Source organism: Gorilla gorilla, chromosome 1 (genome assembly GCF_029281585.2).
Source record: "Gorilla gorilla gorilla isolate KB3781 chromosome 1, NHGRI_mGorGor1-v2.1_pri, whole genome shotgun sequence".
Taxonomy (NCBI): domain Eukaryota; kingdom Metazoa; phylum Chordata; class Mammalia; order Primates; family Hominidae; genus Gorilla; species Gorilla gorilla.
In genome coordinates this window covers 172,154,759-172,172,301 of record NC_073224.2, presented here as the reverse complement: position 1 = coordinate 172,172,301, position 17,543 = coordinate 172,154,759, and the positions used below count along the sequence as shown (strand labels likewise).

At 43.6% G+C, this 17,543-nt stretch overlaps 1 protein-coding gene across 8 annotated transcripts in view; it reads right to left on the bottom strand.

Annotated features, from left to right (window-relative positions):
- The window catches only part of GNG12 (G protein subunit gamma 12), a 131,704-nt gene extending 114,373 nt beyond the window's left edge, over positions 1–17,331 (bottom strand). For 3 of the 8 annotated variants that reach the window (XM_063697761.1, XM_063697763.1, XM_063697759.1), the window contains exon 1: positions 16,913–17,331. In XM_063697761.1, the coding sequence (XP_063553831.1) occupies positions 16,913–17,230 (318 nt within the window). In that variant the 5' untranslated portion in view covers positions 17,231–17,331. Of the gene's footprint in view, positions 1–15,402; positions 15,695–16,912 lie in introns of those variants that run through there. The other 5 variants (XM_055350611.2, XM_055350605.2, XM_055350613.2 and 2 more) reach the window with 3 other exon arrangements.
- Between the last annotated feature and the right edge of the window lie 212 nt (positions 17,332–17,543).

Genomic DNA, 17,543 nt, shown 5'->3' with positions numbered 1-17,543 from the left:
CTGGACACACTCACCCTCCAGTCTAGTTACAAATTATTCACTCTTAGGACAGGGCCCTCTGCCTCCAGCTCAAGCCAGCTGGAGACCTCTGCCCTCATCCCCACCTCAGGTTTCCAGGTGGGCCCTGCCACTTAGGGTGTGACTCCTAAATACCTGTGGGGCAGCAGTGAGCCAGAGGGGTGGGGAAGAGTATAGATGGGGCTCTCTCCAGGACTGACTCCTGCGTACTCAGCCGTCCTCCCAGGACAGGTAGGGCCCGGTGACAAGAGGTCCTGAGCCTGGCCAGCACCCGACAACTCCCAGCTCACTAGATTTAATGAGGCAGCACAAAAGCAGGAGAACAAGAGGTGTGGGGCTCTAACTCCACCTTTGCCCTCTGCTAGCCCATGACCTTGTGCAAGTAACAGAAGCTTTCTAGAAAGTGCCTCAGTGTCCCCATCTGTAAAGTGGAAATTAATGTTTGACTAGACTCCTCAGAAAGCTTTTTGAAAAGTGCAAAGTGCTTTAAGTTATTTTGATACAATACAACTTCTCTAGACATTAACTGAATCTTCTATGCATGGGACACTGCCTATCCCTGACAAAATAAAGATGAAAAAAAGGCCACTGAATTCAAGGGGTACAATATATTCCACAGAGGAAACAGAAATGTGGTAGATAAAGCTACATAATTCAATGTAATAATTAGTATGATGGCTGAATAGCATGCTACTGGGAACCCAGACAGCAGAAAATTTACATATGTCCAGAGATGGGGGAGAGAAGAGGACAAGAAGGTGGCATCAGGTAAACACTGATGCTCAGGTACTCATCTGAGCACTTTATGTATACAATCTCAAGTGAGCCTCAAAACAACCTTGTGAAGTAGGTAGGTACTGCTTTCCCCATTTTACAGATAAGGAAAGCAATACCTACCTACCTGGCAAGTTCAGAGAGGCAGTCTCTCAAAGTCACATGGCTAGTGAATGGCAGAGCTGGGCTTTGGCTGTGGGCCCAAAACCTGGATCATAATCTTTCCACACACTGTCTCCACCCTAACTATGACCCCATTCCTGATCTCCCCAGTGCCTTGCCCTGGCCCAGGCATAGCCCGGCACACCCCTCCTCTGTGCTTCCATACTTCTGTATTAACACTGCCATATAACATGCCTATTATTCTGTCATTATTTGTTTTTGTGTCTGTCTTCCTCATTAGCTTACTGGTCCTTAGGGAAGAAAGGGAAGGCAGCAGGTGCTTAGTAAACAGTTGGTGTTTGGTGTCTGGTGTTTAATAAATGTTAATAAATGTTTTCTTTTGTTTCTTTTTTTTTTTTTTTTTTTTTTTTTGAGATGCCTCATTCTGCTGCCCAGGCTGGCGTGCAGTGGTGCAATCATGGCTCACTGCAGCCTCAAACTCCTGGGCCCAGAAAATCCTCCCACCTCAGCCTCCTGAGTAGCTAGGACTACAGGCACATACCACTGCACCCAGCTAATTTTTAAAATTTTTGTAGCGATAGGGTTTCACTAGGTTGCCCAGGCTAGTCTCAAACTCCTGGGCTCAAGCAATCCTCTTACCTCAGCCTCGCAAAGTGCTGCGATTACAGGTGTGAGCCACTGCACCTGGTCAATAAATGTTTTCTCAATGGATGAAGGAAAAAATGAAACTATACTAGGCTTCGACAGACTGGTAGGAATTTACTAGGTGGTTTGAAGGAAACATTTTCAAAAGCAAAGGTAGACCCTTATTCATCCTTATGTCCCCAGAGTCTTGTACTTATTACAGGTACTTAATAAATGTCTAACAAATTCTAGGCAGAGGAAACAGTGTGAGGAAATCCAGAGAGATTTAAGGTTACACAGTGAGTTTGGACAACTTGGCCAATGTGAATCACATAGTGGGTGTGTGGGGACACAGAAGTGCTTCTCAAATTATTCATGGGGAAAGACCAGGGTTTTTTTTTTGTTTTTTTTTTTTTTTTACTTCCAATTCAATATGGACCAATTCTTTCATAAAAATTCAGCAAAAAGGAGCTGCCAAAAATGGGACAAAATACAAGTCCAGTTCCTAATCAGATTCAACAGATGTGAAATGATGGTCAAATTGCTATAAAAATTACCAAATATGGACTTATCTAGCTGCAGATTGCTAACAAAGAGGTCTGTCTGCTGATCAAGCTTTGCCTGGCACTGAGAAAGGTGGAGATAGGGGCTATTGTGGAGAGCCACAAGAAAGATGAGCTTGTTCTACAAAGGAAAGAGAGATCGAGAATAATGTTCACTGAGGATTTCTGTGTGGCCGGCATGGTTATGAGTGCTTCACACCTATTAACTCATTTACATTTCATAACTTATCTGTGAGGTAAGTGCTATTATCACACCCGTTTCAGAAATGAGTAAACTGAGACACAGCCGTTAAAAACATTCCCAAGCCAGAGGTGGTAAGAAGCATCACGAGGCCTTGAACCTGGGCAGTGTGAACCTTCATTACTAGACTGCGATGCCTTTGGGGAACTCATAGACAATTTCCTATTGTCTATGAGTTCAGGAAGTGACCCACTGAAATTTATGTTTTCGAGAAATCATGCTGGTGGCAGTGTGCAGGGTAAAGGTCAGTTAGGAAGCCACAACAACAATCCAGGTGAGAGACATGGGGGTAGGGAGAAGCAGACATGCGGGCGCTTTAGGAGGTGGACCCAGGCTTTAGTTGGGGGCAGGGTGTCCGAGCTAGGGAGAGATGAAGGGGAGGGAGGCGTTCCTGATGACTCAAGGGTTCAGAGCTTAGCAACCTGGGTGGATGGAAATGTCTTACAGAAAACAGGCAGGAAAGCAGGTTTTAAGGGGAAGATGATGAGATCAGTTTTCAGCAAATGTCTATCTGAATTTGAAGAGCCTGAGACAATCTACAGTTGTGTCTTAGGAAAATTCTACAGACTGTGATCTTCGTTTACTGAATTCAGGTAGTCACTATTTTTACCCTAGTTCTGCCAAACCACTTTCCTCCTCCTCTTTCCCCTTTGCACTGGTTACACTGAAAATAGTTTAAAAAGCAGCAGTTCCAAAACCCTAAACTTTCCTCCCTTCAAAAATAACACAGTGTGTATGCAAAATGCCACACTCATTACAGCTTATTTCTGAACAAAAAGCAGATTTCCCTGCAAATTCTTATTTGCATTTTCATTAAATTCAGATTCTTTATAATGGCTTATGTGATCTGTTCTCTGTCTACTTCTCCAAACTTATCTCCTACCATGCATTCACTCATTCATTGTTCTTTACACTCCTACCACAGGAGCCTTCTTTTTGTGCTCAAACATGCGAAGCTTATTCCCAGCTCAGTGCCTTTGCACTGGCTGTTCCCTCTACCTGGAATGCTCTTCTCCAGATTTAACCTGGCTGCCTCCTGCTCATTCAGCTCTCAGCTCAAATGTCCCCTCCAAAGAGTGGTCTTTCCTGGTCACCTCCATCCCCAGTCCATCTCTCTGTCTCAGTCCCCTGCTTTGCTACCTTCACAGCACTTACCCCTTTCTGAATTGACCTCGTCATGTGATTTTTACTCAAGGAATTCTGTGTATCTTGTTCACAGTTGTATCCCCCAAGTAGACAATCAATAAACATTTGCTGAATTAAAAAAAAAAAAAAAAGATCAGCCAGGCACAGTGGCTCACGCCTGTAATGCCAGCACTTTGGGAGGCCGAGGTGGGCAGATCATCTGAGGTCAGGAGTTCAAGACCAGCCTGACCAATATGGTGAAACTCTGTCTCCACTAAAAATACAAAAATTAGCTGGGTGTGGTGGCATATGCCTATAGTCCCAGTTACACAGGAGGCTGAGACAGGAGAATTGCTTGAACCCGGATGGCGGAGGTTGCCAAGATTGTGCCATTATACTCCAGCCTGGAAGACAGAGTGAGACTCCATCTCAAAAAAAAAAAAAAAAGATCAACTTGGAGATTATTAACAACTGAAAAACAGATGGAGAGACAGGGCCTTTGTCCACAAAAAATAGCAAAGAAACATCCAAGTACGAGAGAGACAGCACGTGGCAGTGTCTCCTCCCTGTGTCCCTTCCACTCCCAGAAGCGCATTCCTCCAGACCACCTGGCGGATGCCTCACCTGTCACACTTTACAATGTGGTATTACCAGAGGCTGTTGGACAGCAAAACGGTGCCATGAAAAGAGTACTGATTTCAGAATCAGACCACTCACTACTGTGCCTATAACCTTCCAAGCACAGTATTCAACCTCTCAGAACCTGCTTCCTCACCTGTAAATGGAGCCAGTATTCCCTAGCTCAGCTACTATAAGGAGTGAGAAAGTGTATGTGAAGTTCCTAGCATATGCTGATACACAGCTGATACTCAAAGGGTAACTATCATCAACTTCATCCAGTTTACTGCCGGGACACTATACTCTCTCAATTAGGGTTTAATAAATGCATTTAACTGTAGAAATAAGTTTGATATTAAAGATGATGGATATTACATGACCACTATGATGATGATGTCAATTATAACAACAGTTAACATCTGAGCACTTACTAGTAACACCCTAAGTACTTTAAATATATCAGTAGCTGTTTTATTCCTAAGCCAAATATGGTGTTTCATCAATTCTAAGAAGCATATTTTGTTCACATTTTAAGATCCCTGATAATTGGAATGATTCTTCATGGTAGGCAGAAAGCTCCAAGGATGTCTGTGTCTTAATCCCTGCAACATGTGAATATATTACATTACATGGCAAAAGGGACTTTGCATTATGCAATTAAGGTTACTGACCTTCATATATGGAGAGTACCCTATAGGTGGGCCCGATCTAATCAAAGGAGCCCTTAAAAACAGAATTTTCTCTGGCTGGAGGCAAAGAGATGCAGCAAAAACAAAAACAAAAAAAACATCAGAGACTTCCCAAGCATGAGAAGGATTTGTCATAATGTTGCTAGTTCTGATATGGGCTCAAGGGCAAGGACCAGAGGGAGATCTCTAGGAGTCGAGGATGCCTCCCAGCTAAGAGGCAGCAAAGAGCCGGAGGCCCTCATCCTGTAACTGCAGGGAACTGGTGTCTACCCACAACCTAAATGAGCCTAGAAATGAATTCTTCCCAAAGCCTCCCAATAAGAGGCCAACACCTTGATTGGGGCCTTGTAAAACCCAGACGAGAGAAATCAGCCAAGCCCACCCTCACTTTCAATGTACAGAACTGTGAGATAATTCATATTTGTTGTGTTAGGCTGCTAAATTTGTGGTAATTTGTTATAGCGGCCATAGAAAAACTAACACACTCTTACAGCTGATGTGCATTATAATTTAATCAGCAGCTTTTTTTTTTCTTAGTGGCACATAGAATAATGGCACATAGAATACTGGCACATCTAATCAATGACATCTTAAATCTGTTGAAATATGGTGTTATTATCTCTGTTTTGCAAACGGGAAAAGAGGATCTGAGAAGTCAGGTGATTTGCCCAGGAGACTGAAACTGCAAACTCAAGCTCTAAACCAGGGGTGTCCAATCTTTTGGCTTCCCTGGGCCACACTGGAAGGGGAAGAATTGTCTTGGGCCACAAACAAAATACACTAACGATAGCTGATGAGCTGAAAAAAAATCGCAAAAAAAATCTCATAATGTTTTAAGCAAGTTTATGAATTTGTATTGGGCCGCATTCAAAGTCGTCCTGGGCCACATGCGCCCTGCATTATGAGATTATTTTGCAATTTGTTTGTAAGCTCATAAGCTGTCGTTAGTATTAGTGTATTTTATGTGTGGCCCAAGACAATTCTTCCACTGTGGCCCAGGAAAGTCAAAAGATTGGACACCCCTGGGCTAGTGTATCCTGTCAAAAGGCCAAGGAATGGCTGACATGACCTCCTTCAGGCCCATGTCTGATACAGGACCACAAAGACCCAGCTAGCTCCAGAAGCAGTCAACCCCTTTTGATTAGGCACCCAAAGGTGCTAGGTACCCTTCTAGGTACTGGACCAAGATCCTGTCCTTATGAAGCTGACACTGCAGTGAGGTAGGTTAATATAACAATTGATTGAGATAAGTGCTAGAAGGAAAACAAAACATCCAGAGAGCTTTAAACCAACCTTCATAAAAGTCAGAATGTACATATTCAGGAGCTGAAAAGAAACAGAGCACTGGGCCTGGAAGATAAAATTTTTCCTTTGGGATTTCTCATGGGCCACTCATTGCTAGTGTAGGAACTCCCAGAGACAGAGTTTTTTGTTGTGAGTTTAAAAATTCTTTTTGTTTTTTTGCTTTTTTTTGTTTTTTGATGGAGATATAGGCTAACTTTATACTCAAATTCATAAGACTGCCTCCTGTGAATTTCCAAAAACAAAGCCACAGCCATCTTCCCATCAAATCATAATTTCCCTCTCTTTCAATGGCATTCAGTTTTTAAAAGATGAAAATTAATTGTATATTAAAATAGCATCCCAAGAGCTGACTGAAAGAGCACTTCAAAAAGAAAGATGATTCCATGCAACTCCGATCCCACATCCTTTGTAGAATCCTGAGCTCTGGTTTGACTTCTTACATTGTGCTTTTACTTTCATCTTCTCTTTCACCCTGGAAATAGAGTAGACAGAGCTCTGATGGTGAAATTAAAGGGAGAACAGGAGCCCAATTCAGACAGTAAACAACAACAACAACAAAATACGGCATGTATAACCTTCTTTCAGGAGATACAGTGTAAGTGGAAAATTCTAGGCTTCTTAAAAGGAAGTTTTTAAGTTTTGCAGGAAATGCTATTGAAATGTATATATTCTCAATCTCTCTCTTTTGTTTTTGTTTGAGAGGGAGAAATTCTAGGCTAGAAGATCATCTTCATCATGTTTTTTGGAGAAGCCCCAGTTTAGCAATACCATTAGCTGAAAACTATTTTTAATTCAGACATTAGCAACTGGCATAAAACCCTACTTTCCACTTCTCTTGATTTTGCACTGACAATTTGGCAGCCCACTCTACCCTTAGGCCCAAAAGAGCCATCACATTTGTAAGTCTGTATTTAGGAGATTCTGACAGAGATGTATGTAAGAGGAAAGGTCAACAAATGCCCACAGGAGGATCAACATTCTAGAAAAGATATAAGAACCGCCCCAAACCACCATCTCACTCATAATCAAAAATATTTCAATGGCTCTAAATTACCGTTGTGCAGAAACCAGATTAGCAAAAATAAGAAGAGCTGACACTTTTATGGCCAGTGGCTGTATGGAACCGGGACATCCAATACATTCCTGATGGGAGGGCAAAATGGTTCAATCTTTCCGGAGGGGTACTACAGAGCACTGTGATTCAGCAGTCCCACTTCTGGGAATCAATCCTGAAGTACACCTTCACAAAGCAAAATGATTTATTACATCTTTATTCATCACAGCACTGTTTGTAATAGCAAAAGACTGGGAAACAGCCCAAAGGTCCAGCAGTAGGGATTGGTCAAATAAACCATGGTACATCCACATGATGGAAAACTTGTTATTCTGTGTGTGTGTGAGAAAGAGATACTTGCAGAGACAGATGTCTAAAACATACCGCTAATTTTAAAAGGTAAGGTAAAGAAGAGTATATATACCACCTTTAATGAGAGAAGGGGGAAGAATTAAAATACCATATATTCTTATTTGCTTGTATTTACAAGTTGCTACTTGCAGAGAATATGGGAAAGGTGTGGATGGGGATAAGATGGGAGCAAGGTTTTTGAATTTGAAAACTTTTGATTTTTGTGAATTTGCTATTTAAAGAAATCCTGGGGCTGGGCACGGTGGATCAGGCCTGTAATCCTAGCACTTTGGGAGGCTGAGGCTGGCAGATTGCTTGAGTCTAGGAGTTCGAGACCAGCCTGGGCAACATGGTGAAACCCCATTTCTACAAAAAACACAAAAGTTTGCCAGGTGTGGTGTCAGGCACCTATAGTATGAGCTATTCAGGAGGCTGAGGTGGGAGGATCACCTGAGCCAGGGAAGTCGATGCTGCAGTGAGCCATGATTGTGCCACTGCACTCCAGCCAGGATGACAGACTGAGATCCTGTCTCAAAAAAAAAAAAAAAAAAAAAAAGGAAGCAAGAAAAGAAAAGAAATCTTGTAGGGAATTCTTGTAAGAAATTGTCAAAAATGTTTACCTTTGTATATGGTTATAATGTTTCTTGAGGATCATATATTATATATTTTCAAAAATATTGAAGTTGTATAAGCAATTTTCCCAGAAGTGTGAAGAACAGGACAAGATTGGCATGGAAGAGATAAAGCTAAGGTGGAGTTCAACAGCTCAGGAGGAGGAGTCGAAGAAACCTGGGTTTAGGCAGGTAGGTTCTCACGTGAAAGTCAGTCAGAGAAATCTCAGTCCAAAATTCAGGAGGTGAGCACAGTGAGTGTGGAGAGGGTAATTTCTGCCCTGTGTTATATTACCTGCTGGATGTGGGTGGCTCTGAGCCCCCGGATATTTATTACAGCCAGAAGGAAGTCAGATAACTGTAGGTGAATGGGAGGCAAAGACAGGAACACTAGGATTACCTTCCAGGCAGCCTGCCAGGAGCATTGATTTGCTCTTGGATAAAGCATGCTGCTCATCAAATATTTATGTTAAAAAAGAGGGCAAGGCATGTGCTGGAATATTCTGCTGAATTTGACAGAGATATTCCTTGAAAACTTGAGACTCCTGGAATTTTGTGTAATCAAATCATACTATAAACACAACAGGTGAATTTGCTATTTAAAGAAATTCTGTAAGAAATTCTTAGGAATTGTCATCTTCTGCTCTTTCTGCTTTGGGAATCTGAGTATGTCTGAAGATGGCTGCATTTAACCAGGTTAAATGTGAAAGGCATTCACGTTTCTGCATCTTTTAGTTTTTTTCACAAGGTGTATTGTCTCCAGAAAACAGCAGATGGCCTAGGTCCGAAGTATGAACCAGCACCTTGATCCTCAGGACCACTGCCTTAGCAGTTAGATTCACTAAACATGGCTGATCCTACAGGCTGTGCAAATGCCTCCCAGAAGAGGAGCCAGGAGAAGGAAGTTGATTCTGGCTACAGGCTTTCTAAAGGATCAACTTAAAAAAGCATGAAAGTAGTACTAGTTGGTACTAAGGGGAACACAGACAAACTCTCTGTTTGTGGTACCTTTGATAACAAGACTCCGCACCTTTTAACCTAAACTAGAAGCCTTTTTCCAGAAGCAGCAGCTACTCATAGGTAAGTTCCAAAGGCTCCTGCAACCGCTGTTACTTGCATCCTGTCCCCAAGGAAAAAGGCCTACGGCTGGTCAATAAATAACACGAATCCCTCTCCACATTCCCAGGAGTTACTACTACTCCATTCCCTGCACCAGGCCAACTACACAACGGGTGCCGGTGACCCTGGCAAGTATTAGGCAATACTGAGCATGCTGGTGTTTAAGTAGCAATAAACAACATCAACAGCACCCAAAGTGCTGGTCTTTACCTGACCCTCGGAAATAATGAATTGAAGAGAAAGAAACTCATCATAGGCAATGTGTACCACTGAATGTTTGTTTCCTAGCATATATAATCAGTATTACTTTTTTACATGCACCTTGCTGACACACCACAGAAAACATGGTTTTATTCCTTCATTCCACTGACATTCATGAAGTTTATACGTTTCCCAATAAAGCCTGACATGATAAACCAAATGGTTAAGTGACAGACTCTGCCAGCTGATGGCATCTAGAGGACTACTGTGGCTACAGGGGCTTTGAGAAGCAGAGCTGCTGGTAGCCACATTGTGCCTTTGTGTGTGTTAAAAAAAGGCATTCCCTCCATGTACACCTAGACTTTTGCAGGCTTGATAGCATCAGAAAGAAGTTCCCTTTTGTCCTAGCAGAGGCAATCCTACTCCAGGATGCATGTGGTTTTGTTTGTTTAGCAGATGTGAGCCTCCTATTTGCCTCCTTGCCCAGGCACTTTTGTGCAGTGAACAACCTGTATAACAGTTCAAGGTATCCCTGTCAAGAAGTCACAATCCATTCCTTCTGCTTCTTGGCCAGACATCCAACCCTCCCATGACAACTTATCTGCACAGCCAATCATGACCTTATATACCCACATAAAGCCCCATGGTCTAATGTGCAGGCCATGGTCTAATAATTCAGAAGATTTCATTAGTCTAGGCACAGCTCAGGCACCTAGTCTAGGTACAGCTCAGGCACCTAGTCTAAAGGTTACACCTTTCTAAGTTGCCTGAGATTCTGGTTAAACTTGGTATGATGATGTTATCTCAATAAGGTCTTCAACAAGCCTCAATGAAGTCCAAGAGGCTTTTAGATTTTGATTCCTCTTTCCACCCTTAGATTTAGCTCATGTTGGGATTTAATGGATTTCAGTTTGAGTCTTCATTTGAGGAAAAACCTTATGTTTTTCCTCTGCAATAATTTATCCCCCCAAAACAACACAAAATTTGAGGTAACTGCAAGCTTGGGGTCTGAGTCAAAGGGTCCCAGTGGGGAGTTAAGGGTTTAGTGTCCAGTGGTCAAGGACGTCTTGGCTAGTGCCATCTGAAGCTAAATAAAAGCCTGATTATTTCACATCAATGAAGTTAAGATTCTGCCTCCAATGGGCTCATGTGAGTTTGCACAAAGCCATTCTGAATCAAGACAATTCTCTACACACAATGCAAGTGCAGAGATGGCAACTGATTCAGACTTCACTCCAGTGAGCATGTGTGATCACGCAAACTCAAGTTCAACCAGAGCTTATACTTCTCTCTTCGGTCAACCAAAGGGGATCCTATGTCAATTACATGACCTTGCCTGCAAGGGGAGTGGTGGCCTACTGTGTCAGAAAGCACACAGAATACAAAGCCTTCTGACTCTCTGGGCCCAAAGTCACCCACTTATTATACAATCAATGAAACTGAAAATTACAGAAGATTTTAGCAACCAATCTCTTAGAACTTTTAGATACTAACCCTCCAGCAGAACTGAAAGTATTAAGTCTCAACAGTCTCCAACACTCCAGTTTTTTTTTTTTTATTTTTTTAAGATGGCATCTTGCTCTGTTGCCCAGGCTGGAGTATAGTGGCACGATCTCGGCTCACTGCAAGCTCTGCCTCCCAGGTTCACGCCATTTTCCTGCCTCAGCCTTCCGAGTAGCTGGGACTACAGGCGACCGCCACCACGCCCGGCTAATTTTTTGTATTTTTAGTAGAGACGGGGTTTCATCATGTTAGCCAGGATGGTCTCGCTCTCCTGACCTTGTGATCCACCCGCCTCGGCCTCCCAAAGTGCTGGGATTACAGGCGTAAGCGACTGCACCCAGCCAACACTCCAGTTTTTATTATACAGTAATTCTCTGAAATGCAGACCCATTAAAAGAAGACAAAAACCCTCCTTGTCACAGGATGGTAACCAGACACTTCACAACTGAGCACTTTTACGACACCCAATAAAGCCTAACATGATAAACCAAACACTTAAGTGACATCAGAAATGATTTTCAAGAGAGACTCTCCAATAAACGGAATAATCTAGCTACAAGTTATCTTAAGTCAAGTCACCTCCACCACCTGCCCTGGATCCATGCTATCTGTTAACTACTCTCCTGTCATTCCTAAGGGAGGAAAGTGGGGAGGTCAGGATCTGCGGGTATGTGCTGGTTCTAGAACAGGATTTAGCGAGTCAGTTCCTTCATCTGTACTATCCAGGCCCCCTTTGGAAGTCCAGGGATGAAAGAGGTAGACTTCACAGGGTCACCAAGGACTGGGCCTTTGTGTGCGCTTCAGGCCTGCTGGGTCTCAGCAGCCATTTGGAAGTGTTAACTGCTATGGCTAAAGAGTGGCAAGCCTGATGGAGAGACACTGATGATTCTCCTCAGGAAGGTCACCTAAAAGGAGTTTCCTCCTCATGTTTCTCTTGATTAGTTTTATAGTTTTTAAGCAAAACTGACTCCATAAAGCCCACTTCACTCTCACCTCTAGCTGGATGCACCTCCATCTCCGTGCAGAGGGCCTGAGATGTGGAGTTAAGATGCTTCTGGGTCAAATTCTGTCCTTGCAACTTGAGCAAGGTTCAGACCTTTAAGGAACCTCAGCTTCCTCCTCTGGGCTGTTGTGACAACTGAGCAAGACTGTATACGGGAAGAGTTTAGAAAGGGCTCAGGATATATAATATATACAATTGTGCTGTAATTAGTTTTTATCTATCCAACCTTCCTGTTAAACTAAGTGCACCAATATCTGCCTCATTACTGTCTTCCAGGTGTCTGATATACTGAAGGTGCTGTAAAAACGCAGCTCATCAAGGCAGGCCTGGATCTGGGAAGTCACAACTTCCATAAAGTCAAGGTTGGTGGACTAGGTGTATATGCAGATCCTAAAAACCCACTGGTAGATTTTTCAAATATTCTTCATGAAGATCAAACTACAAGCTTCTGAAAGGCCTTCTCTTTTACCGCTAAACAATTCTCACTGCAAAGGTTTTGACATTTAACCGAAGGACATTCAACTGCCATAAAGTTGGTGCTTTTTCCAAAACAACAATAAAAGCCTGCTATTTGTAGTTAACAAGCCAGATTTGTTTTTTAGTAACTATTACGCAAATTGTTTTTAGTATTTGTAGTTAATAAACCAGATTTGTTTAGTAACTATTACACAAATGAATTATATTTTAGTATATATATAGGCGCATTGTGGAAAATAGGGGAAAAGCAGGTTGGAGGTGGGAGAGCACCATAATCCCATCACCAATTTGTCTGTATTTTCTTCTAGGCTTTTCTTATGGTTTAAAAATAATTTTTAAGCTAGCTGTAATTGTAATAACACAATGTAACTGTGCATACTGCTTTTCCCCATTTTAAACTGTAACAGACTTCATGTATTACTGATTTTTTAAAGTCTCTAATAAAAAAGAAAATGGAATTGAGATGTGGAAGAATTAACTTGTTTAACAAATTAATATTGCAAACCATTTCACATTTAAAAGACAAAATGATGATTGCCTAATTCTCTTACTTTTTAAGTACTATTTGGCAGGATTATTTAAATTACTGAGCTTTTTTTAGATTTGGGGGAAATATTAAAATTTTGTATAGCTGTTTTCCTGTTACAAAAATAATGCATGCTCATTATACAACATTTAGAGAAAATTTCAATAATTTAATGTTAACATTTATTGAATGTGGACTATGCACCAGGCACTATTCCAAATGCTATATACATAGATTAGCTCATTTATTCCTCACAACACTTATTGAAGCATAGATTAAGTAACTTGCTCACAGTCTACTCACCTAGAAGTATGAGCCAGAAATCATTATGTTATGTTCTAGGAGTGAAACGAATCAATAATTTACTCAATCAAATGCTTCAGTTGTTTCAGAGCATAATGTCATAGGCAAGAAACAATTAATAATCACACTGTACCCTTTATAGTTATTTAAAATTATTATAAACCACATCTCTGTGTCCCAGTGGAGCAATTAGTAAAATAAGAAATCATCTGTGGCACGAGCTAAGCTCCTGGTTCAGCCCAATTCTGTGCACCTGACGTGCATTAAGACAAAAACAAGAAGCTTTAAAGGGTTTGTTTTAAAGATGGAGGCTTTTTTTTTTTTTTTTTTTTTTGAGACAGAGTTTTTGCTCTTGTTGCCCAGGCTGGAGTGCAATGGCACGATCTCGATTCACCGCAACCTCCGCCTCCTGGGTTCAAGTGATTCTCCTGCCTCAGCCTCCCGAGTAGCTGGGACTTCAGGCATGCGCCATCACGCCTGGTTTATTTTGTATTTTTAGTAGAGATGGGGTTTCTCCATGTGGGTCAGGCTGGTCTCGAACTCCCGACCTCAGGTGATCCGCCCACCTTGGCCTCCCAAAGTGCTGGGATTATAGGTGTGAGCCACAGCGCCTGGCAAGATGAAGGCATTTAAAAAATTTTTTAGATTTTAGGAAATGAGTCAACAATGTGATGAGTAGATTTCCTGAATTAACTGAACACCTAATCTCATGAAAGTTTACAAATAAAACAACCACTCACAATCAGCCTAACACTTCTTATGGCTTATCTGTTGGCCTTGGACATCAGTACATGCAAAAGTAAATAACCGGATACCCTTGGGTCACATGTTTTCATACTTTGATTAAGAATTACACTTGGTTAAAGATGAATACTTCTGTTCCTGGCTTAATTTCCTACCTAGGGCTAATAAACACAACTATTTGAAATATAAATTCTCTTTAAATGTAAAGGATAATGCAATGTTTCTGACTGTCAAAATTACTATGCAACTGTAAATTTAGCACTAAAAGCATATTAAAACTATTAATCCTTTAATCATAATTATTCATATTGCTGTGGTAGAAACATCACACATACACACACACAAACACACACACACCAGTTACTTTCTGTAGAATTTGAAATTGCTCTATCTAGCATTTCCGGAAGGTTCAAGCTGCCACCCTGCAATTTATCCAGTAGCCTGCTGCTTGAACAAGCTAGATAAATATCTAATAATTTTGACCATGTACTGCGTGTTAAGTCCAGTTTAAGTGTTTTCCAAAGACAAAGTTTTCATATACTTTCTGTAAAGCCCTACAGATAGAGACCATTATTATCCCCATCTTATAAATCAGACTGAAAAAGGTTAAATAGCTAATATTTTCATCTAAGTCTGTCTGACTCCAAAGCCAACACCCCAAATCACTGTTAAACAAGCTTCTCTTCCAAGTTAGGGCTCAGAAAAATTTACTTGACTTTCACAACTTGCCTTCCTAGGTTAAGCTTAAGCTGACATAAAACTCCAAAACAAAGCAAAACACAATAAATCATATAATTCTAAATTTGAATTTTTTTCTTGCTAGACAGAAGTTTTCAACAATAATTTTTAAAAAAACTAATTTGATATTGGCTAACCACTTCCTCAAGTTTTGTGACCATGAAGCCCTTTGCTCTCACACTTTAATAAACCACCGATATTCTCTAACAAGTGACAACACAAATCCACAAATCTAATTGTTAGAGAGCTTTCAAGTAAGACTGCAGCTTTCTGGACAGGAAATTTTTATAATACTATTTTTTTCAGGCTCTTGTGAAACACAGATTCACATTTTCATATATTTCTACACAAATCTAAGTGCTGTGTGCCCTGTTGGGGGTTCGATATCTAGTAAATTACATGAGTTAAATACAGCAAAAATAGGACTGCATTATTTATAAGGTCTAACGACGCAGTAGACTTTTCAGCATTTTTTGGACTTAAACCAGGGCTTTACGGCGCTGGTTAACTGTTAGAGAAGGCAAAGGGACTGAACATTTTATCTGAAAGTCCTTTTATCACTTAAGACTCTGTAAAATGTTTGATTACTTTAAAAATTGTGTGTGTGAATAACGTTAGTTTACTAGAAAAGGGGCTTGCTAGTACATATAATTTGGTTAAAAAAACAAAAACAAAACAAAACATCTCCTTACTTGAATGTGATTGTTTTGGCAATAGTAAAATTCAATCCCGTCGTTCTAGCGCTGCCTGCCTTCCTGGTTCTCCTAGGTGAGGGCCGCCATCCTGCGATAATTTACTTCGAGAGCTGCGAAGCGCTGGCAAGGGTGCAGTCTGGTGACTAGCACTTTTAAAAACAAAGCCAAACTCCGCTTTTAAAATAGAGAAGGCACAGACGCAGACCCTGCCTCTGACGACATCCAAAAGATTCATTACACACAGCCTATTCAGGCGAAGCTACAACCGCCCCAGGAAATATAAACTGTGTCGGCAAAGACGGCAGGGGGGAGAGGAAGTAACTGATGGGAAGGAAGCTAATCATGTGAAGTTTGTCCAACTCCACACGGTCTAATAAATTCCCGTTTGTTTCCGCTGGGAGCAGCCATTAAACGCGCCCTGACACGTGGGCGCAGGAACCTCCCTTCTACCTCTGGTGTTCAGAGATTTCCTTCTCGACCCACTTGTTTGTATACAACCACGCCCGGCAGGATGACCACCAGATGACCGGCCGCAGCAGTGCCTCCACTCAGTCCCAGTTGGGCAAAGTTTCGCTCCACTGCGGCGACGTGAACAAGAATCACGGCTTCCTTATCGTGAGTTATGAATGATCTAAGCCAAGTTTACAGGACACACAAAGCGAGCGACAAGTGAGTGACGGGAGGTGCTAAGTCACAGCGTTTTAAAGTTAGCTTTAATTGATATGCCCTAATTAAAATGAAAAACAGAAGTCACCCTGCCCCACGGGATAACTGTCGGGGCAATAATTAAAAAAAAAAATCACCCAAGACTAAGCCTCAACCTCCCCCTTACCACTTGCAAATACAGTCTGCAGAAAAGCAGCCTCGGGTCCCCACTCGGGGTGCGTCATATGGGCTCTCCCCTCTGCGACCCGCTATTTCCCTGCTAGACCCCCAGCGCCCAGCGGATTCCAAGGCTGCGCTCCCGCCGGCTGGTCCCGGGAGGTAGAAAGTAGGCAGAGGGGCGTGGCGTCCCTGTCGCCCCCACATGCCAGCCCTCCTCCAACGCCTGACACCACCACAAGCCACGGCTGGGAACACTGGGGGCCTCCCAACCCGGCGCGGGGCGCACGGCCGCAGGCTGGCGAGGAGGCAAGCGAGCTCAAGGGGAGACCTTTCCTTCCACCCCCAGCCCTAGCCCCAGCCACAGCCGTGGGGGCGGCTTCCCGCAACCTCGGGCGGCCGCCCGTCGAGGGCGCGCGCGCCGTTTCTGCCTCTGGGTCTCGGTGTCCCTTGGCCCCTTCCTCCCCCTCCCCCCGGTCTCCGGCGCCCAGCGCCCCGACCAGTCCCCGCCCTCCAGCAGGACACTCTTCCCTCCTTCCTTCCTTCCTCCGCTCCCTCCCTCCATCTCGCTTCCCAGCACCCGGGACTCGGAGGCGGCCCCCGAACTCGCTGGCCGACGCCCCGCGCCGCGCCCCGACCCCGCGGGGACCCGACTCACCACCCGCGCCCGCCGCTTGGTACTCACCCGCCTGCCGGTGCTCTGCCCCGCCGTCGCCGCCGGGACTCGGTCTCTAAGGGCTCCTGGAGACGGCTCCGACCTCTCCTCCTCCTCCTCCTGCTCCTCCGGGCGCCGGCTCCGCCTCGCTGGGGTGGGCGGGGCGGCGGCGGCCCCGGGCTCCTTCCTCAGTGTCGGGCCCTGCCTCCCGCCCGGACGCCCTGGCTGTGCTGCCCCGGGCCGGGGAGCCCGCGTTGTGGCCCCGCAGGAGGAGGGGCGAGGCCTGGCCTGGGGAAGCTCGGTGGACGTCTGGTCTTCTTTGGCCATCCCGCTTCCTCTAATTCTCATGGAGGACCTGAAGTTCTAGGACTTGAGGGCCTCCACTCTACGACCCGCCCCCGCGCGGGGCCGCCCTGACTCCTCGCAAGTTTCCTTCGCGTGCGAACGCCTCGCTTGCCCCTGTGCCAGCGGTCCCCAGGGCTGTGAGGATGAGCGCTGCCAAACCCCTACACGAAAGTTTGGTTCTGTTCCAGAAACTATGGAGGAAAACACTCATAGTAACATTTAAAGGGCCCTGGGGTCACGGAGAGACGTTTCCCAGAAGGTGGAGGTATAACTGCGGATTATAGAATTTGTAGTACATCCACCCACCATGAGCTTC